General features: G+C 44.6%; 1 protein-coding gene across 1 annotated transcript in view; it reads right to left on the reverse strand.

Annotated features, from left to right (window-relative positions):
* LOC124803252 (ankyrin repeat domain-containing protein 65-like) overlaps nucleotides 1-17,157 on the reverse strand; it is a 53,964-nt gene that overhangs the window by 20,000 nt on the left and 16,807 nt on the right. Inside the window, exons 3-4 of the mRNA XM_047264434.1 lie at nucleotides 7,283-7,372; nucleotides 7,103-7,210 (exon numbers count right to left, since the gene is read on the reverse strand). Coding sequence (XP_047120390.1) covers nucleotides 7,103-7,210; nucleotides 7,283-7,372 — 198 coding nt within the window. The remainder of the gene's footprint in view (nucleotides 1-7,102; nucleotides 7,211-7,282; nucleotides 7,373-17,157) is intronic.

A 17,157-nucleotide genomic window follows, 5' to 3' on the forward strand; every position in this document is an offset into this window, starting at 1 on the left:
ACGCATACTTTGATTCTTATGTAACTAGTATTCGAGATCTGATTTCAAGACAATTATTTGCCAAACAGGGGAGGAGTATCTCTGAGAATTCGAATGACATGATGTAAAGTGATGGTGGAAACAACGTCTTTGGGATCTACAAGCTGCGAGCGCGAACGCCCTTTGTCCTGGTGAAAACGTAACCAAATTATATAACATAGGCTCTTCAGACAGTTTTTCTACAGGAATGATTGTTAATGTTCAATAGCTACAATTACTTCACTAAAACGTGTTTAACTCGAACAAAGAATTTTAATAAGTTAACGGGATTTAGAGTCATCGAATATCTTTCAGGTGTAGTATCCCATCATATTCATTGTAGCTAACATAATTACGGTGTACATTAACTTTTGCTGAGACATATATTTTCACATCTGTATTGAATTACAAATTGTCATTATTAAAAGAGGAGAGCTAATTATTCAGTATGATAGGTACTATTTGTAAATTTGTCAAAGAAGTACATTAACTTCCCCCAAGCCATATTGTCATACATGTTGACTAATAACTAACGTTTGCAGAGTAAGCCAGGGAGTGCTGGAATTTCTGTCTCTATCTCTTTTATCTCCTTTTAACACTTGCAGATTCAGCAGCGACGACGTACGTGAAACTAGACTTGAGTGAACCTCTTTTAATGACTGGAGTAGTCCTTTAGTTTCCGAGAGCTAATATAACGCTTATACAATTCTAAAAAATATTATATCACTTCTAAAAGTTAAGCAGACGCGTACGTCAATTTTACTTTATGCATGTCGTGGTCTTAATGTGGAGACGTCCTAACGATATGACGAAACATGCTTATATCTGTTAAACGATATCTAAAGAACACTGCAATTCCCTCAATGATTCATTTAAATTAATTTGGTATATAAGAAACACATTTAATATCAGCAGACTCGATCGAAATGCGTTTACTTTGCAGTATTTCATAGTCACTGGAGTAAAATTATGAAAATTGAAACAAAATTTATAGTAATGAGAAATAGAATTTAACACCAGAAAAATGTGTAAACTCAAAATTCTCTCTCTCTCGTTCTCTCTCTCTCTCTCTCTCTCTCTCTCTCTCTCTCTCTCACTCTTTCACTCTTTATCGTTCTCGGTAAATCTCGCTCTACCCGAGTTCAGACTTACGACATATTTATCGAGGATTTCTTATATAAGCAAGAGAAAGCGCAACCACCCATCGCCTGTCGTAAAGACGTTCTTTCCAAAGCACAGCACACACACCTCGTACGTTAAGGTCCGCTAAGTACCTCGTGTCCTCCGACAGTCTTACGTGATAGCTATTGTCCTGTTGTACCTTAATGTTAGCATCTTAATATTAGCGCTTCCTTTGAAACACAATACTTCGGTTTGAACGTTATAACTGACTTCTGGTCACAAGAGAGTCGCAGCTATTGTGGGTACATTTAGTCGTATTAGAAATAAGGAATAAAACGTTCCTCTACGAAATAAAATAAGGATAAAATCTTTCGAAGGTCATTCCACGTACAAAGTGTTTCAAAAAGATTCCAATTTCCACAACTATATCTGCTAAGTGAACGAAAACATAAGTTTGCGATAAATTTCAACTTACATCTACATCTACGTCTACACACATACTCCGCAATCCACCATACCGTGCGTGGCGGAGGGTACCTCGTACCACAACTAGCATCTTCTATCCCTGTTCCACTCCCAAAAAGAAAGAGGGAAAAATGACTGCCTATATGCCTCTGTGCGAGCACTAATCTCTCTTATTAATTTATGTGGTATGTAACTCCCAATTGCTGTCGATACAATCACTTTGAAAACATTCCACAACTTTTCTACACTTACGTGATCAGATCGGAAGAAGTGAAGGCATTAAGAGCATTTTTATCAGATTTTTTAAATAAATATACTTTGCGTTTCTTTTTGATGATTGTAGGTGTTGCGGTATTCAGCCTAGCTGCAACTACCTCATGGTTGCTAATCCCTATACTCACTATTTGTCCAGGATTATTTGTTGCTAAAAGGTCAAGTATGCTTTCGCAACCATTTACGCTTCAAGTGGGCTCATGAACTAATTGTTCAAAACAGTTTTCTGAGAATGCATTCAGTACAATTTCGGGTGACGTTTTATGCCTGCCGCCGGGTTTAAACGTATAATTTTTCCAGCATATCGAGGGCAGATTGAAGTCACCACCGACTATAACTGTATGAGCGGGATACTTATTTGAAATGAGACTCAAGTTTTCTTTGAACTGTTCAGAAACTACATCTTCTGAGTCGAGGGGTCGGTAAAACGATCCAATTAATAGTTTAGTCCGACTATCAGGTATAACCTCTACCCATACTACTTCACACGAACTATCTACTTCAATTTCGCTACAAGGCAAACTACCTTTGACAGCAATAAATACTCCCCCACCAACTGCATTTAATCTATCCTTTCTGAACACTGTTAGATCGTTTGAAAAAATTTCGACAGAACTTATTTCCGGCTTTAGCCAGCTCTCTGTACCTACAAATATTCGAGCCTCAGTGCTTTCTATTAGGACTTGGAGCTCTGGTTCTTTCCCAACACAGCTACGACAATTTACAACAACAATACCAATCGTTTCTACAACTACCTTACTGTGTTTTACCTGCCCACTTTTAGACAGATGCCCCATTTGTGGTTCCCTGAGATCCTCTAACGTAAAAAAACCGCCCAGTCCCTTCCACACAGCCCCTGCTACACGTGTGGCGGCCTCCTGTGTGTAGTGGACTCCTGACCTATTAAGCGGATCCAAGAAACCCACCACCCGATGGCGCAAGTCAAGGAATCTGCAGCCTACACAGTCACAGAACCGCCTGAGCCTCTGATTCAGACCCTCCATTCGGCTCTGAACCAAAGGACCACAGTCGGTTCTATCGACGATGCTGCAGATGATGAGTCCCGCCTTAATCTCTGAAGCAAGACTGGCAGTCTTTACCATTTCCGCTAGTCGCCCAAAACCAGACAGAATCTGCTCCAATCCAAAGCGACACACGTCATTGGTCCTGACATCAGCCACCACCTGCAGCTGGCTGCACCCTGTACTCTTCATGGCATCCCGAAGCACCCTTTCCACATCCCGAATGACTCCCCCCGGAATGCACACAGAGTGCATACCGGCTTCCTTTCCCTCCTTTGCAGCCATGTTCCTAAGGGGCCCCATCACGCGCATAACGTTGGAGCTCCCACCTTCCAGCAAACCCACCACCTGCGAATGCCCAGACCTTGTCGGCCGAGAAGCGTCCTCTGGAACAGGGTGGACGATTGCATCCGGCTCAGAGACATCGTCAGCCACAGATAACACCCGAAACCTATTCGTCAAACGAACCGGGGAGGCCCAACGATCGGCCCCTCGGAAAATCTTTCGCTGCCTGCCAAACTTTGGAATGATCTCCCACTAGACCACGGGTGTGGTGTCAACCTCAGTGCAGGCAGTACCCGGGGCAGTTACAGCAGTGGACCGATGAGAGGAAACGTTGGACGTGCTCGACGTCCCTCGAATCCCCGCGACCGATCCCCCACAGTGACACCCCTTGGCAGTAGCCTCAAGCTGTGTGACAGAAGCCAACGCGGCCTGGAGCTGTGAGCGAAGGGTCGCCAACTCAGCTAGCATCTGTACACAACAATCACAGTTCCTATCCATTACTGCAGCCGCTCCTGTTTGAAGCTTGTAAAAATATGCAAAAAGCGAATGGCGTACTCGCCTTATTAGTAGCAGGAACTAGCGGTGCACTCTCGCTGACGGTGTAACCGATGTCATACGTATGTTCATCCTGCGCTAGAGTGTCACATGCATGGCCAGTACAAGATTTGGCTACACGTCCGTAGTCATGCGACAAGTCGTGCTGTCGTAGTGTGCTCTTGTTTTCCAATATACCAAATACACAGGGTTTTAAAAATCCTATTACCAGCTTCTAGACGTTGTAGAGGGCACATATTACATAAACATTTGAGAAGGATCTCGTTTCCGGAAAAGTACCGTTTGGATGGAAAATAAATTTCATGATCGGGTCACTTATTTCACGGTACGCACATCCCGGTATCCATACATCGAAAACAATGAGCTCTGATCTCAGTGCTGTACTGGAACACATGGCACGATTAGTGTTTTGAATAGTCACTGTCGTGTTCTCTTCTGTGAGACGAAAGACGTACTCTTCAAAGGTTAACAGCACGTCCATGGAGTACCACAGTCAGTGCTCCTAGCTGTGAACGTACTAGTTTCTGGCAGCCGTTGTTGTAGTCGGGCGAAAATAATATATGATGTCTTAATTACGGTGGAGACTGACAACAGCGCACTCTTCTCATTTTGTGCGTGTACCGTGAAAGGAGAGATCTGAAGGCTATTCGATGTTCAGACATCTTTTATTTCTAAATGGTACATTTTCGGGCACGGGTGATTAACAAAACTTTATATACTCAGGCCTCTCTACAACCTCTACATGGGCTGAACAGGAATTGTGAAACGCGCTGCATAATGGCGCAACGCCTACTCTCAGCAGGAAATATCTCTCTGACTCGATTTCGGTAGGCAGTTTCCCATTGTTTTTAGGGTAGCAGCGAACGCGTTTGTAGCCATCTAAGATCTTGAAAGGCATCGGCTGTATTGCCAGAAGTGTGTGCGGAATGTGTAAGGATTTTGGAGGTGTAGTCGAACTCACTCTCTTTCGTTTTAGCATGCACTAGCATCCATAAGTCTTCCAATTGTCCTTCTTCATCCCTTCGCACATAAACTCAGTGAGAACATCCGGCATGGAATGTTCACTGACGTCAATGCTGGTGTCGCACAAATATCAGTTGTGAGGCCGATTCTATTCACACATTTCACAGCAAACATGCGAGTCGCAGATGGAATTTTGTCCACGTTGCATGCAAAAGTCGACACGGCGATCTTCATGTGGAGCAGAAATTTTCGGCACCTTAGGCGTTGCCTCCAGCACACAACTGATACCAAAGCCACATTGACCTGAGATGCCTGGTTTCAATGCGCATAAGAGTCAAAGAAAGTGTCAACGAAATGGACATTCACGGCAACGCAGAGCCCATTCCCGTCCACAGAAGCACAATACGGCGCAAAAAACCGCGAGTAACCTTGCGGTCACGCTGGTTAAAACGAGCAGGAACTTCAGAGCAAGGCACTCTAATTACCTCTAACCGCTGCTAAAAATTTCTACCAACATTATGGAAACACATTGGTGTTATGCTGTATAAGGTACTGCGTCCACTGGTCTCTGTGTATGACACTATAATACACTCTAAGTCAAAAAAAAAAAAGAAAAAAAAACGACGCACCACGATAGCTTTATCTGAATGCTGAAGAACTGAAATCGTCAAATATGATGTACATGTACAAACAAACAAAGGGTTACAATTTCAAAAATATAGGCAGTGTTATTTATGAGAAAGAGCTTCACGAAATGAGCAAGTCAACAACGCATTGGTCCATATGTAGCCCTTACGCAATCAGTTTTTCGTCTCGGCATTGATTCACAGACCTGTTGGGTGTCCTTCTGAGGCCTATCGTCCCAAATTCTTTAAAATTTTCGGGTGAGGTCAAAATCCCGAGATGGTTGCAGGGCGCTATCCATAATGCTTCGAATGTTCTCAGCTGTTGAGAATTCGGCAACATTGCTGACAAAGATACGACTCGGCAGGTAGGAAGAGAAGCAGTGGGAACTAACGCTGTTTGTTGGCGAGCACTATCTTGTTGAAATGTAAGTGCAGGATGGTTTGCCATCAAAGGCACGGGACGTAGAAAATCGTCGACGTAGCATTGTGCAGTAAGTGTACCACCAATGACAACCAAATGTGTGCTACTATGAAAAGTAATGACACTCCAGCCCATCTTTCACAGTTGTGGGGCCGTATGACGGGCCATAGTCAAACTGGTACCTCTCCACAGTCGCCGGCTTCTGCAGAGACGTCTTCATCCTGGAGTTGCAATGACTGGAGAAGAATTGCCCTCGGTGATGAGATCCACATCGAAATGAGCCCCAATGACGAGAGACGACGTGTCTGGGGAGAGCGGTTGGATACCAACCTGAGTGCCAGACCGTGTGGCCGAGTGGTTCTAGGCACTTCGGTCTGGATCCGCGCGACCGCTACGGTCGCAGGTTCGAATCCTGCCTCGGGCATGGATATGTGTGATCTACATCTACATCTACATACATACTTCGCAATCCTTGTACCACAACTAGCATGTCCTCTCCCTGTTCCACTCGCAAACAGAACGAGGGAAAAATGACTGCCTATATGCCTCTGTACGAGCGCTAATCTCTCTTATCTTATCTTTGTGGTCTTTCCGCGAAATATAAGTTGGCGACAGTAAAATTGTACTGCAGTCAGCCTCAAATGCTGGTGATGTCCTTAGGTTAGTTAGGTTTAAGTAGTTCTAAGTTCTAGTGGACTGATGACCTCAGATGTTAAGTCCCATAGTGCTCAGAGCCATTTGAGCCATTCTGAGCCAACCTGCCTGTCACCTGGTAGTGGTAGTGACGATCCAGTGTGCAGTTTCTTTCCATAGCAGGACTACTCTTGTTGTCATCCGTGGCACCTTAGAACACAACGGTACTCTGGCGATATTTTACGCCCTGTTCGGTTGCCCTTCAAGGCAAGCCAACCTGGGCTTGTATTTCAGCAAGATAATGCCGGCCCAAACACGGTGAGAGATTCTGCTACTTGTCTTCGTGCTTGGCAAACCCTGTCTTGGCAAGCAGGTCTTCCCACAAGATGACGACATTTGGAGCATTATGTGCACAGCCCTCCATCCACCTCTCTATTTCGATGATCTAACTCTCCAAATGGACCGAATGTGGCACGATATCACGCAGGAAGGCATCCAACAACTGTGTCAATAAATGTCAAACCAACTGCTTGCATTAGGACCAGAGGTGGGCCAATGCGTGTGACTTGCTAATTTTGGGAAGCTCTTTCTCATTAATAAATCATCCAATCTTTGTGACATCATGGGCGACTTAATATAATGCAAGAGAGCCAGATAAAAAAATGCAATTAACAACCGGAAGATTTGGGACTTGAAAACAGTCGATCCATAATGCCTACCTGCCACAGTGCGTCGTGTGCGGAGACGGGAGCGCCGCGCTCCAGGAGGAGGCGGGTGAGGCTGCGGCGGCCCTCCCTGGAGGCGGCGTGCAGCGGCGAGGCGCCCAGCTCATCGGCGGCGCCGGCGTCCGCCCCCGCGGCCAGCAGCAGCCGCGCCACCCCCTCGTGGCCCAGGCGCGCCGCCGCGTGCAGCGCAGTGCGGCCGTGGTGGTCGCGCGCGTCCGGCTCCGCTCCGGACTCCAGCAGCAGCGCGCAGGCCGGCTCGTGGTTCTGCAAATGGACGCCACTCATCCTCAGTCTACTGCCAGCTGAGGACACGGAGGTGAGGCTGAGCTGGATGCGAGGGGTATACTCGATACTGGCATCTGTTGTACGCCATTACCCTGAGATCCTTGAGCCACAGTCAAAAAAAAATTTGAAGCTAGAACACTTTTAGGTTTATAGTCACGTTGCTATCGCGATATTTTGTCAACACCCACATTTATTTATTTCCTATTTTCTTTTATTCTGTTATGTACATACAGCAACTGACAAAATAATGCACATGAACTGGCATGAAAGTAGTACGTGATACACCGACAAAAAAAATCGCAACACCAAATAGAAGTTGTGCGACATAAACGGAAGTTGGCAGGTGAGTTTCTGTATCTCAAAGATGATTATTCTAACTTCGTGCCAGGCGTGCAACAGTAACTCCAATAGCGCTGCCATGACAATGTAAATCCTATTTGCTTCAAGTGTTTGCGCTAAAGCTCATGAGCGTTAAATACACTACTGGCCATTAAAATTGCTATACCACGAATATGACGTGCTACACACGCGAAACGTAACTGACAGGAAGAAGATGTTGTGATATGCAAATGATTAGCTTTTCAGAGCATTCACACAAGTTTGGAGCCAGTGGTGACACCTACAACGTGCTGACATGAGCAAAGTTTCCAACCGATTTCTCATACACAAACAGCAGTTGACCGGCGTTGCCTGGTGAATCGTTGTCGTGATGCCTCGTGTAAGGAGGAGAAATGTGTTCCATCACGTTCCGATTTTGATAAAGGTAGGATTGTAGCCTATCGCGATTGCGGTTTATCGTATTGCGACATTGGTGCTCGCGTTGGTCGAGATCCAATGACGGTTAGCAGAATATGAAATCGGTGGGTTCAGGAGGGTAATACGGAACGCCATGCTGGATCCCAACGGCCTCATATCACTAGCAGTCGAGATGACAGGCATCTTATCTGCATGGCTGCAACGGATCGTTCAGCCACGTCTCGATCCCTGAGTCAACAGATGGGGACGTTTCCAAGAGAACAACCATCCACACGAAGATTTCGACGACGTTTACAGCAGCATGGTCTATCAGCCCGGAGACCATGGCTGCGGTTACCCTTGACGCTGCATCACAGACACGAGCGCCTGCAATGGTGTACTCAACGACGAACTTGGGTGCACGAATGGCAAAATATCATTTTTTCGGATGAATCCAGGTTCTGTTTACAGTATCATGATGGTCGCATCCGAGTTTGGCGACAGCACGGTGAACGCACATTGGAAGCGTATATTCGTCATCGCCATCCTGGCGTATCATCCGGCGTGATGGTATGGGTTGCCATTGGTTACACGTCGCGGTCACCTCTTGTTCGCATTGATGGCACTTTGAACAGTCGACGTTACTTTTCAGATGTGTTACGACACGGGTCTCTACCCTTCATTCGATCCCTGTAAATCCTACATTTCAGCAGGATAATGCACTACCGAATGTGACAACGCACCACAAATATTTGCGAATGTGGTCAACAGGATTCTCATACCATATAATCTGGGTATGTTGCCATTAGAAAAGATGAAATAAATCAGGACAGGGAAGTAATTCGTAATTCTACAGTCTATAACAGGTATGAGGAACTGTGGCATAATTGGAACTCGCTGACAGCTAAAATATCGGCTTATGAACTGCAGGCCTACATGGTGGAGTGACAACAAACAAGAGATCATACGTCATGGTAACGTGGCATGCGACTGCAGAACATCGACCTACAACAACCTTCCGGAAGCTGTGAGGCGATAGGCCTTGGGGAAGACCAGTAAGGATTTCCTGAATCCTGACAGCCGCCTCCCTATCTCTACATCGTGGGTGTCACAGCAGCAGAGGCTCTGTGAATCCTGAGTTGTATCTCAGCATACTGGGGGGCTAACAATGCAGACATAGTAGGTTCAAATGGCTCTAAGCACTATGGGACTTAACTGCTGTGGTCATCAGTCCCCTAGAACTTAGAACTACTTAAACCTAACTAACCTAAGGACATCACACACATCCATGCCCGAGGCAGGATTCGAACCTGCGACCGTAGCGGTCGTGCGGTTGCAGACTGCAGCGCCTAGAACCGCTCGGCCACACCGGCCGGCCAGACAAAGTAGGAATCTAGCTCGGTTCTTATATCAAGTACAGTAGTGCAGTGTGGTGTAGTGTATGACTGTATAATGTAGTGTATAGTAGTGTAGTCCAGAGTTATAAACCACAAAATTTGTGATCCAGCAACATGTCCCCGCTGGATTCCTGATTAGCATATATCTTTGAGCGACAGATGACAAAAAGGAGCTTGCAAATTATTTCCATTTCTTTAATAAATGTTTTTATATAGATATTTTATGTCGATTTTTCCCCTTCAGCACCATGACGCTGAATTATACATTTAAAATTATGTTAAAATATGCTGTTGGAAGAAAAGCCAAAAAAAATTAATTGATGAAAATTAATAAAATTTCAGGAATACATTTGTCTTGGTAACATATTTAACATTGGTAATATTGCAAGATTACATGTTAATGCAAGTGCAAAGTAAGCCATTGTAAATGTGAAATTCTGGCACATTAATAACCAGTGAAACCGCCAGATGTTTAATTCAAGCATACAGACGTGCACGCACTGTGTTGTACGGAGGCCAGACGTCAGTTTGTGGCATGGCGTTCCACGCCTGTAGCACTTTGTCGGTCAAAACAGGGGTGGTTAACTCTTTTTGTGGATGATGCTGGAGTTGTCGTTCGATGATATCCCTATGTACTCGATTGAAGATAGATATGGTGGTAGGGCAGAGAGTGTGTTAGTGTGAACAGTTCAGAGATAGGGTTATTCTTATCAGAATTGACAGCAAACCAACACCAACAATGATAATTCAGGTATACATGCCGACGTCGCAAGCTGAAGATGAAAAGATAGCGAAAGTGTATGAAGATATTGAAAGGGTAATACAGTATGTAAAGGGAGATGAAAATCTAATAGTCATGGGGGACTGGAATGAAGTTGTAGGGGAAGGAGTAGAAGAAAAGGTTACAGGAGAATATGGGTTTGGGAAAGGAATGGGAGAGGAGAAAGACAGAGTTCTGTAATAAACTTCAGCTGCTAGTAGCAAATACTCTGTTCAAGAATCACAAGAAGAGGAGATATATTTGGAAAAGGCCAGGTGATACGGGAAGATTCCAGTTAGATTACATCATGATCAGACAGGCATATACAGGAGTAGATATAGACTCAGATGATAGTATGGTAGTGACGAAGAGTAGGCTGAAGTTTAAAAGTCAGGAAGAACCAATACCCAAAGGAACAGGATACGGAAGGAGTGACGAGGTACCCTTGAAGATTTCTGAGGCTATATACACAGCAATAAGGAACAGCTCAGTATGCAGTACAGTTGAAGAGGAATGGACATCCTTAAAAAGAGCCGTCACAGGAGCTGGACAGAAAAACATAGGTACAAAGAAAGTAACTGCGAAGAAAAGATGGGTAACAGAAGAAATTCTTCAGGTGATCGATGAAAGAAGAAAGTATAATAATGTGAAGGAAAATTCCGGAACACAGAAATATAAGTCATTGAGAAAGAAAATGAACAGTAAGTGAAGGGAAGTTAAGATGAAATGGCTGGACGAAAAATTTGAAGAAATAGCAAAAGATATGACTGTCGGAAGGACTCATTCAGCGTATAGGAAAGTCAAAATAGCCTTCGGTGAAATTAAAAGCAAGATTGGTAATATTAAGATCGTGACGGGAATTCCACTGTTAAATGCAGAGGAGAGATCGGATAGGTGGAAAGAGTATAAACAGGAAGTACAGGGAATTTAAGACGAAATCACTGCATGAAAAATGTGAAGAAATCTAAAAAGAAATGATTGTCGGTAGGAATGAGTCAGCATACCGGAAAATCAAAACAACCTTCGGTGACATTAAAAGCAAGGGTGATAACATTAAGAGTGCAACGGGAATTCCACTGTTAAATGCAGACGGGAGAGCGGATAGATGGGAAGAAAACATTGAAAGCCTCTATGAGGGGGAAGATTTGTCTGATGTGACAGAAGAAGAAACAGGAGTCGCCCCGATCGTTGAGTGGTCAGCGTGATGGATTGCCGTCCTACGGGCCCGGGTTCAGTCCCCGGCTGGGGCTGAGATTTCTCCGCTCACGGACTGGGTGTTGTGTTGTCTTCATCATCATTTCATCCCCATCCGGCACGCAGGCCACCCAATGTGGCATCGAATGTAATAAGACCTGCACCAACGCGGCCGGACCTGCCCCGCAAGGGGCCTCCCGGCCAATGACGCCAAACGTTCATTTCCATTTCAGGAGTCGATTTAGAAGAGATAGGGGACCCGGTATTAGAATCAGAATTTAAAAGATCTGTGGAGGACTTAAGATCAAGTAAGGCAGAAGGAATAGATAACATTCCATCAGAATTTCTAAAGTCGTTGGGGAAGTGGCAAGAAAATGACTATTCACGTTGATATGTGGAATGTATGAGTCTGGCGACATACCATCTGGCTTTCTGAAAGACATCATCCACACAATTCCGAAGACGGCAAGAGCTGACAAGTGGGAGAATTATCGCACAATCAGCTTAACAGCTCACGCATCCAAGTTGCTGACAAGAATAATATACAGAAGAATGGAAAAGAAAATTGAGCATGCTCTAGATGACGATCAGTTTCGGTTTAAGAAAGGTAAAGGCACGAAGAATGCAATTCTGACGTTGCGGTTAATAATGGGAGGAAGACTAAAGAAAAATCAAGACACGTTCATAGGATTTGTCGACCTGGAAAAAGCGTTTCACAATGTAAAATGGCGCAAGATGTTAGAAATTCTGAGAAAAATATGGGTAAGCTATAGGTAGAGACGGGTCATATACAATATGTACAACATCCAAGAGGGAATAATAAGAGTGGACGACCAAGAACGAACTGCTCGTATTAAAAACGGTGTAAGACATGGATGTAGTCTTTAGCCCCTACAGTTCAATCTGTACATCGAGGAAGCAATGATGGAAATAAAAGAAAGGTTCAGGACTGGAATTAAATCTAAAGGTGAAAGGACATCAATGATACGATTCGCTGGTGATACTGCTATCCTGATTGAAAGTGAAAAAGAATTACACGATATGCTGAATGAAATGAACAGTCTGATGAGTACAGAGTATGGATTGAGACTAATCGCAGATAGACGAAGGTAACGGGAAGTAATAGAAATGATAACAGCGAAAAAGTTAATATCAGGATTGATGGTCACGAAGTAGAGGAAGTTAAGGAATTCTGCTACCTAGGCATTAAAATAACGAGTGACGGACGGAGTCGCAGCTGAAATATTGTTTGACCAATTGTTGCTATTTTGCTCAAGATTTTAATGCCTCTCTGGCAGACGATTTCTAACTGTGCATGTTAGTTTTGCTTTTCGTCGATGTTGACAACAAACTACCTACCTACTTCCTTTCTTTTCATAGGAAAGTCAAGCTCAGAAACCTTCTAAACCTGTCATTACGTTATTTCGCTAGAAGTCCACTGATGCAGCAGCAAACTTATACGGCACGCCGATTACCGAAATCGTTTAATATCAATTGCGACCTAAACAAATTAGTGAAACATCTTTAGCAGGTGGACCTTCAGAAGTCTAAAGGTCTGTATTTCCTTAAAGTGGTACCACTTCTGAGAAATAGTTGTTTCGACATGCTTAGTCTCTTGTGCAGATGTAACCTGCTACTCTGTCGTTTTTCTCTTCATATGAAGATAGGTTGTAAAGTGGCTATACTTTCGCACCTTACAAGTACTCATCTACATACTTTGCCGTGATTTACAACCGGAATTAGGTACATCGTGTATATGAATATTTAAAGAAGACTTACATTGTCACGTACACCTTGTAAATAGCTGTTAACGCTCATTGTGTGAAAAGAAATGGAGTGTCTATTATCACAACGGCGTAATGAATGATTGCCTCTGCTAGTAGACGCTGGAACGCCAGTGGAAATGAAACGGCAGGTGTAACTGAAGCCTTGGGTGGAAAAGCCCGCACAGGTGTGTTGGCCCTGCTTGACACAGGAAGCAGCCAAAACGGACAGTCGGGGCACCTGACCGCTGACAATACAGCGACGGCTTGCCGGTATTGTAGCGGGGTCGGAAGGATAACCGGGTAATACTTCGGAAAATCTGAAAATCTTGGACACAGCAGAGAGGAACGAGGAAGCGTTACCTCGGAAATCATGCAGGCTGTTATTTCCGAGGAAGTACTACATATACAAATTCGCGATCATGGGCGAGAGTGGGGTGCTAATTGCGACTCCTTCTGCTTGTTCATATTTCTGACAAACCATCGTTGGAGGCACCGTGCAATATGCTGATCGATCTGAGTGACGTGGACCTGAGTGACGGTACGGCGTCAGTTCTGGAGAAGGGGCTTAAATTCGATCCCATCCCTCAGTTCGGTCGCGGCCATCGTCAGCGAAATTGAACGGGCTGTGGCGCGAATACGGCCTGAAGCAGCCGAAGAAGTACGTCGTGTAGCATGCTGTAGTCTGATAAGAATTAACCGTTCGAAGTCGAACATTATCAGCAGAGAAAGGGCGGCTATTTGGTACATAAAAGAGTGCCCTGAGATTGTTGTCTCACTTGATGACAAAGACAAAAATGGTTCAAATGGCTCTGAGCACTATGGGACTTAACATCTGTGGTCATCAGTCCCCTAGAACTTATAAATACTTAAACCTAACTAACCTAAGGACATCACTCACATCCATGCCCGAGGCAGGATTCGAACCTGCGACCGTAGCGGTCACGCGATTCCAGACTGAAGCGCCTAGAACCGCACAGCCACACCGGCTGGCTTGACAAAGGCAGCGCTACTGTTATTCTTTCTCACAAGGACAGCATTGAGAAGATGAAAAGCCTGATAGATGACGACTCCTACACGAAGGTCAAATATGACCCCAGAAAAAAAGTGGGGAACAAGACTAGCGCTCTTCTCAAGGACACGGATTTACCAGAGGGAGTGGCAAAGAAACTGTTACCTCAAAGACCTGTACCACCAAGACGTAATTGACTCCGAAAGGTCCATAAAAATGGGGCGGCGTTACGTTCCACCGTCAGCAACTTTAGGGCACATACGTATTTACTGGAGAAATAACTGACGGGAATCCAAGCCCTTATGTGGTAAATGCACTCACCATATTCGCAATTCTGTGCATTTTGTAAAACGCCTCAACTTCAGGGTGAAAGACTCAGATATCGTGATAAGTTTTGATGTCGTTTCGTGTGTTCACCAGGGTACCTCTACTAGAGTCACTACAGCTTGTAACTTAGAAATTTGACAAGATGACCAACGATTTTTCCAGGCATGTCCTGACCTCCACGTATTTTCTGTTTGATGGAGAATACCACGAACAAATGGAAGGAGTCGCAGTGAGAAGCCCACTCTCGCCAGTGGTCGCGGATTTGTGTATGGGTCCTTAGAAGAGGAAGTCCTCGCGTCATCCGAATAGAAACCCACGTATTTTTTTCGGTATACACGTTCGTCATCTGGCAACAAGGAATGGACAAACTTCTTGACTTCCTTACACATTTGAACTCCGTAATACCAACATCAAATTCACTATGGAGTCCGAATCAGAAGGTAGATTACCATTCTTGGACGTCATGATCAAGAGATGAGCTGGTGGCACCCTGGGACACGGTACGTGCTGGAAGAAAATGCACATTGACCAGTGTTGAAATGCATACAGCTGTCACCTCCGAAGAGGAATGGGTGCCAAAAACGCTGGTAGAAAGGGCGCGCACCATTACAGTCGCAGAGAGTCTACCCCAGGAGCAGGAACACCTTTGAAAACGGGTAACCAGAATGGCAGATTAGGAGCGCTCTCCACCCATCACAACAGTACAACCTGTGAATGTGGAAGAAGTCACGGAGGAAGAGGCAGCAACTGCCTTTACACCGTAAACTGGCGCACTATCGGGGAAAATCGGACGCATATTGAAGAATCACAGAGTAAAAACTGTCTTTTGCACACCCAATAAAACCATACCATTATTGGGAAACGCCAAAGATGGTCTTGGTTTGCGGAAGGCCGGCGCATAGAACATTCCATGTCAGTGTGGAAAGACATACGTTGGACAGACAGTTCGCACCGCCGAAGGTCATTGCCGAGAACACCAGAGGCACACTCGACAGATGTATCCCAACAAGTCAGCGGTCGGTGAGCACTGTTTGTCCGAGAATGACGCGATGGTGTACGAACATACTAGGATTTTCGCACAACTTCTAAATACTGGGACAGTGACGTTAGAGAGGCCATAGAAGTCCGCACCAGGGATGATCTCATCAACCGAGATTGCGTCTATAATCTTAACAAGCCTTGGGAGCCAGCACTGAGTTTAATTAAGAAGACTCTCAGCAAACAAAACGATCTAGCGACCAGTGCGAACAGAGCACCCACATCAACGCTATTACAGACGCGACGCTAGCGTCTCCGCAGCAGCCGATTTGCGGCCGCCGGCGTGGGTCAAGAAGGGAGTGACTCGCGGGGCCAGTGGATATTAGTCGGCCACGCGCCCTCAGGAGCTCAATTCGTCTCAGTTCGTCAGCGCACTTGACGATGGAGACACTTCTGATGGCCGAAACATTATGCGCGTTGGACGCTAAGAACCGGCAGCACACCCGTCAACTGTTCGATAAATAAACACGCTAGGAGAAACTGTGTAATCACATCATGTACCTTTGGTTGTTACTGTCAATTAAATGTTTAGTTAATCATGGTATTACAAGACTCAAGTATCAGTTGCGCTCCAAGTGATATATCTCCAATGTCTCACTGTATTGCTCAGCGTGTTCTCTCTCAAAGATCTCGTTATGAGAGTACTTTAGAAAATATACTGAAAGAGTACTATTAATTTATTACCGGCTAAGCTTCTTCTTTACATTCGTTTCCTAAAACTGGGTGACCTCCTTAAACTATGTCAAGATGTTGCCCCTCTTCTGTAGATTTAATTATATATTTCATTTATGTATGTAGGTAGATATGGCCAGGTAATGTATGCCGAGAAATAGCTATTCCTTGTAATAATAAGTTGATACGACTGAAAATGTTGTCAGTCTTACCTGATATGGTTTATAAATTCCAAACATTGACAGTTAAACTGTTGTATGATTCTATAATGTTAGCAGTAAATCAAAACTACAGCCAAAAACACACACACACACTCCCCCTCCCCCCCCCCCCACCCCCGCTAGACACACACACACACACACACACACACACAAACACACACACACACACACAAAGTAAACCTGAGGTACAGTATGTAGCTAAATGTGTCTAGTAAGTAGTCAATTTTCTCTGTTAAACACACTAACGAATGCGCATACACATGGTACGAATTAAGGTTTATGTCGGGAACGTATTGTTCCTGAAATACATTAAAAATAGTTCCTGTCAGTCTATCACGCCTCTTACGAGTAGACGTCTATTTCACATTTGACTGATTTTCTACTGATGCTCTGCTGCCCTCCTATAAGGAATGTGATCTGTGTTATTCCACTGAAAAGTAAAGTGGTACGGTATCGTCTATCAAATGTTCATGTGCTGATATCGCACACATGTTGAGGAAGTTTCTAAGAATCCTTAATGTGTTTCGTAACGAGTAACTACCTCTCTGCTATGTCTTATCAAAAATCTTCTTAAACAGATATCACGTTGCCTGATCCAGTAACACGTCCTGGTCTCAGATAAAACGTATCTGTACGTATGTGGCG

This window comes from Schistocerca piceifrons, chromosome 6 (genome assembly GCF_021461385.2).
Source record: "Schistocerca piceifrons isolate TAMUIC-IGC-003096 chromosome 6, iqSchPice1.1, whole genome shotgun sequence".
Classification (NCBI taxonomy): Eukaryota; Metazoa; Arthropoda; class Insecta; order Orthoptera; family Acrididae; genus Schistocerca; species Schistocerca piceifrons.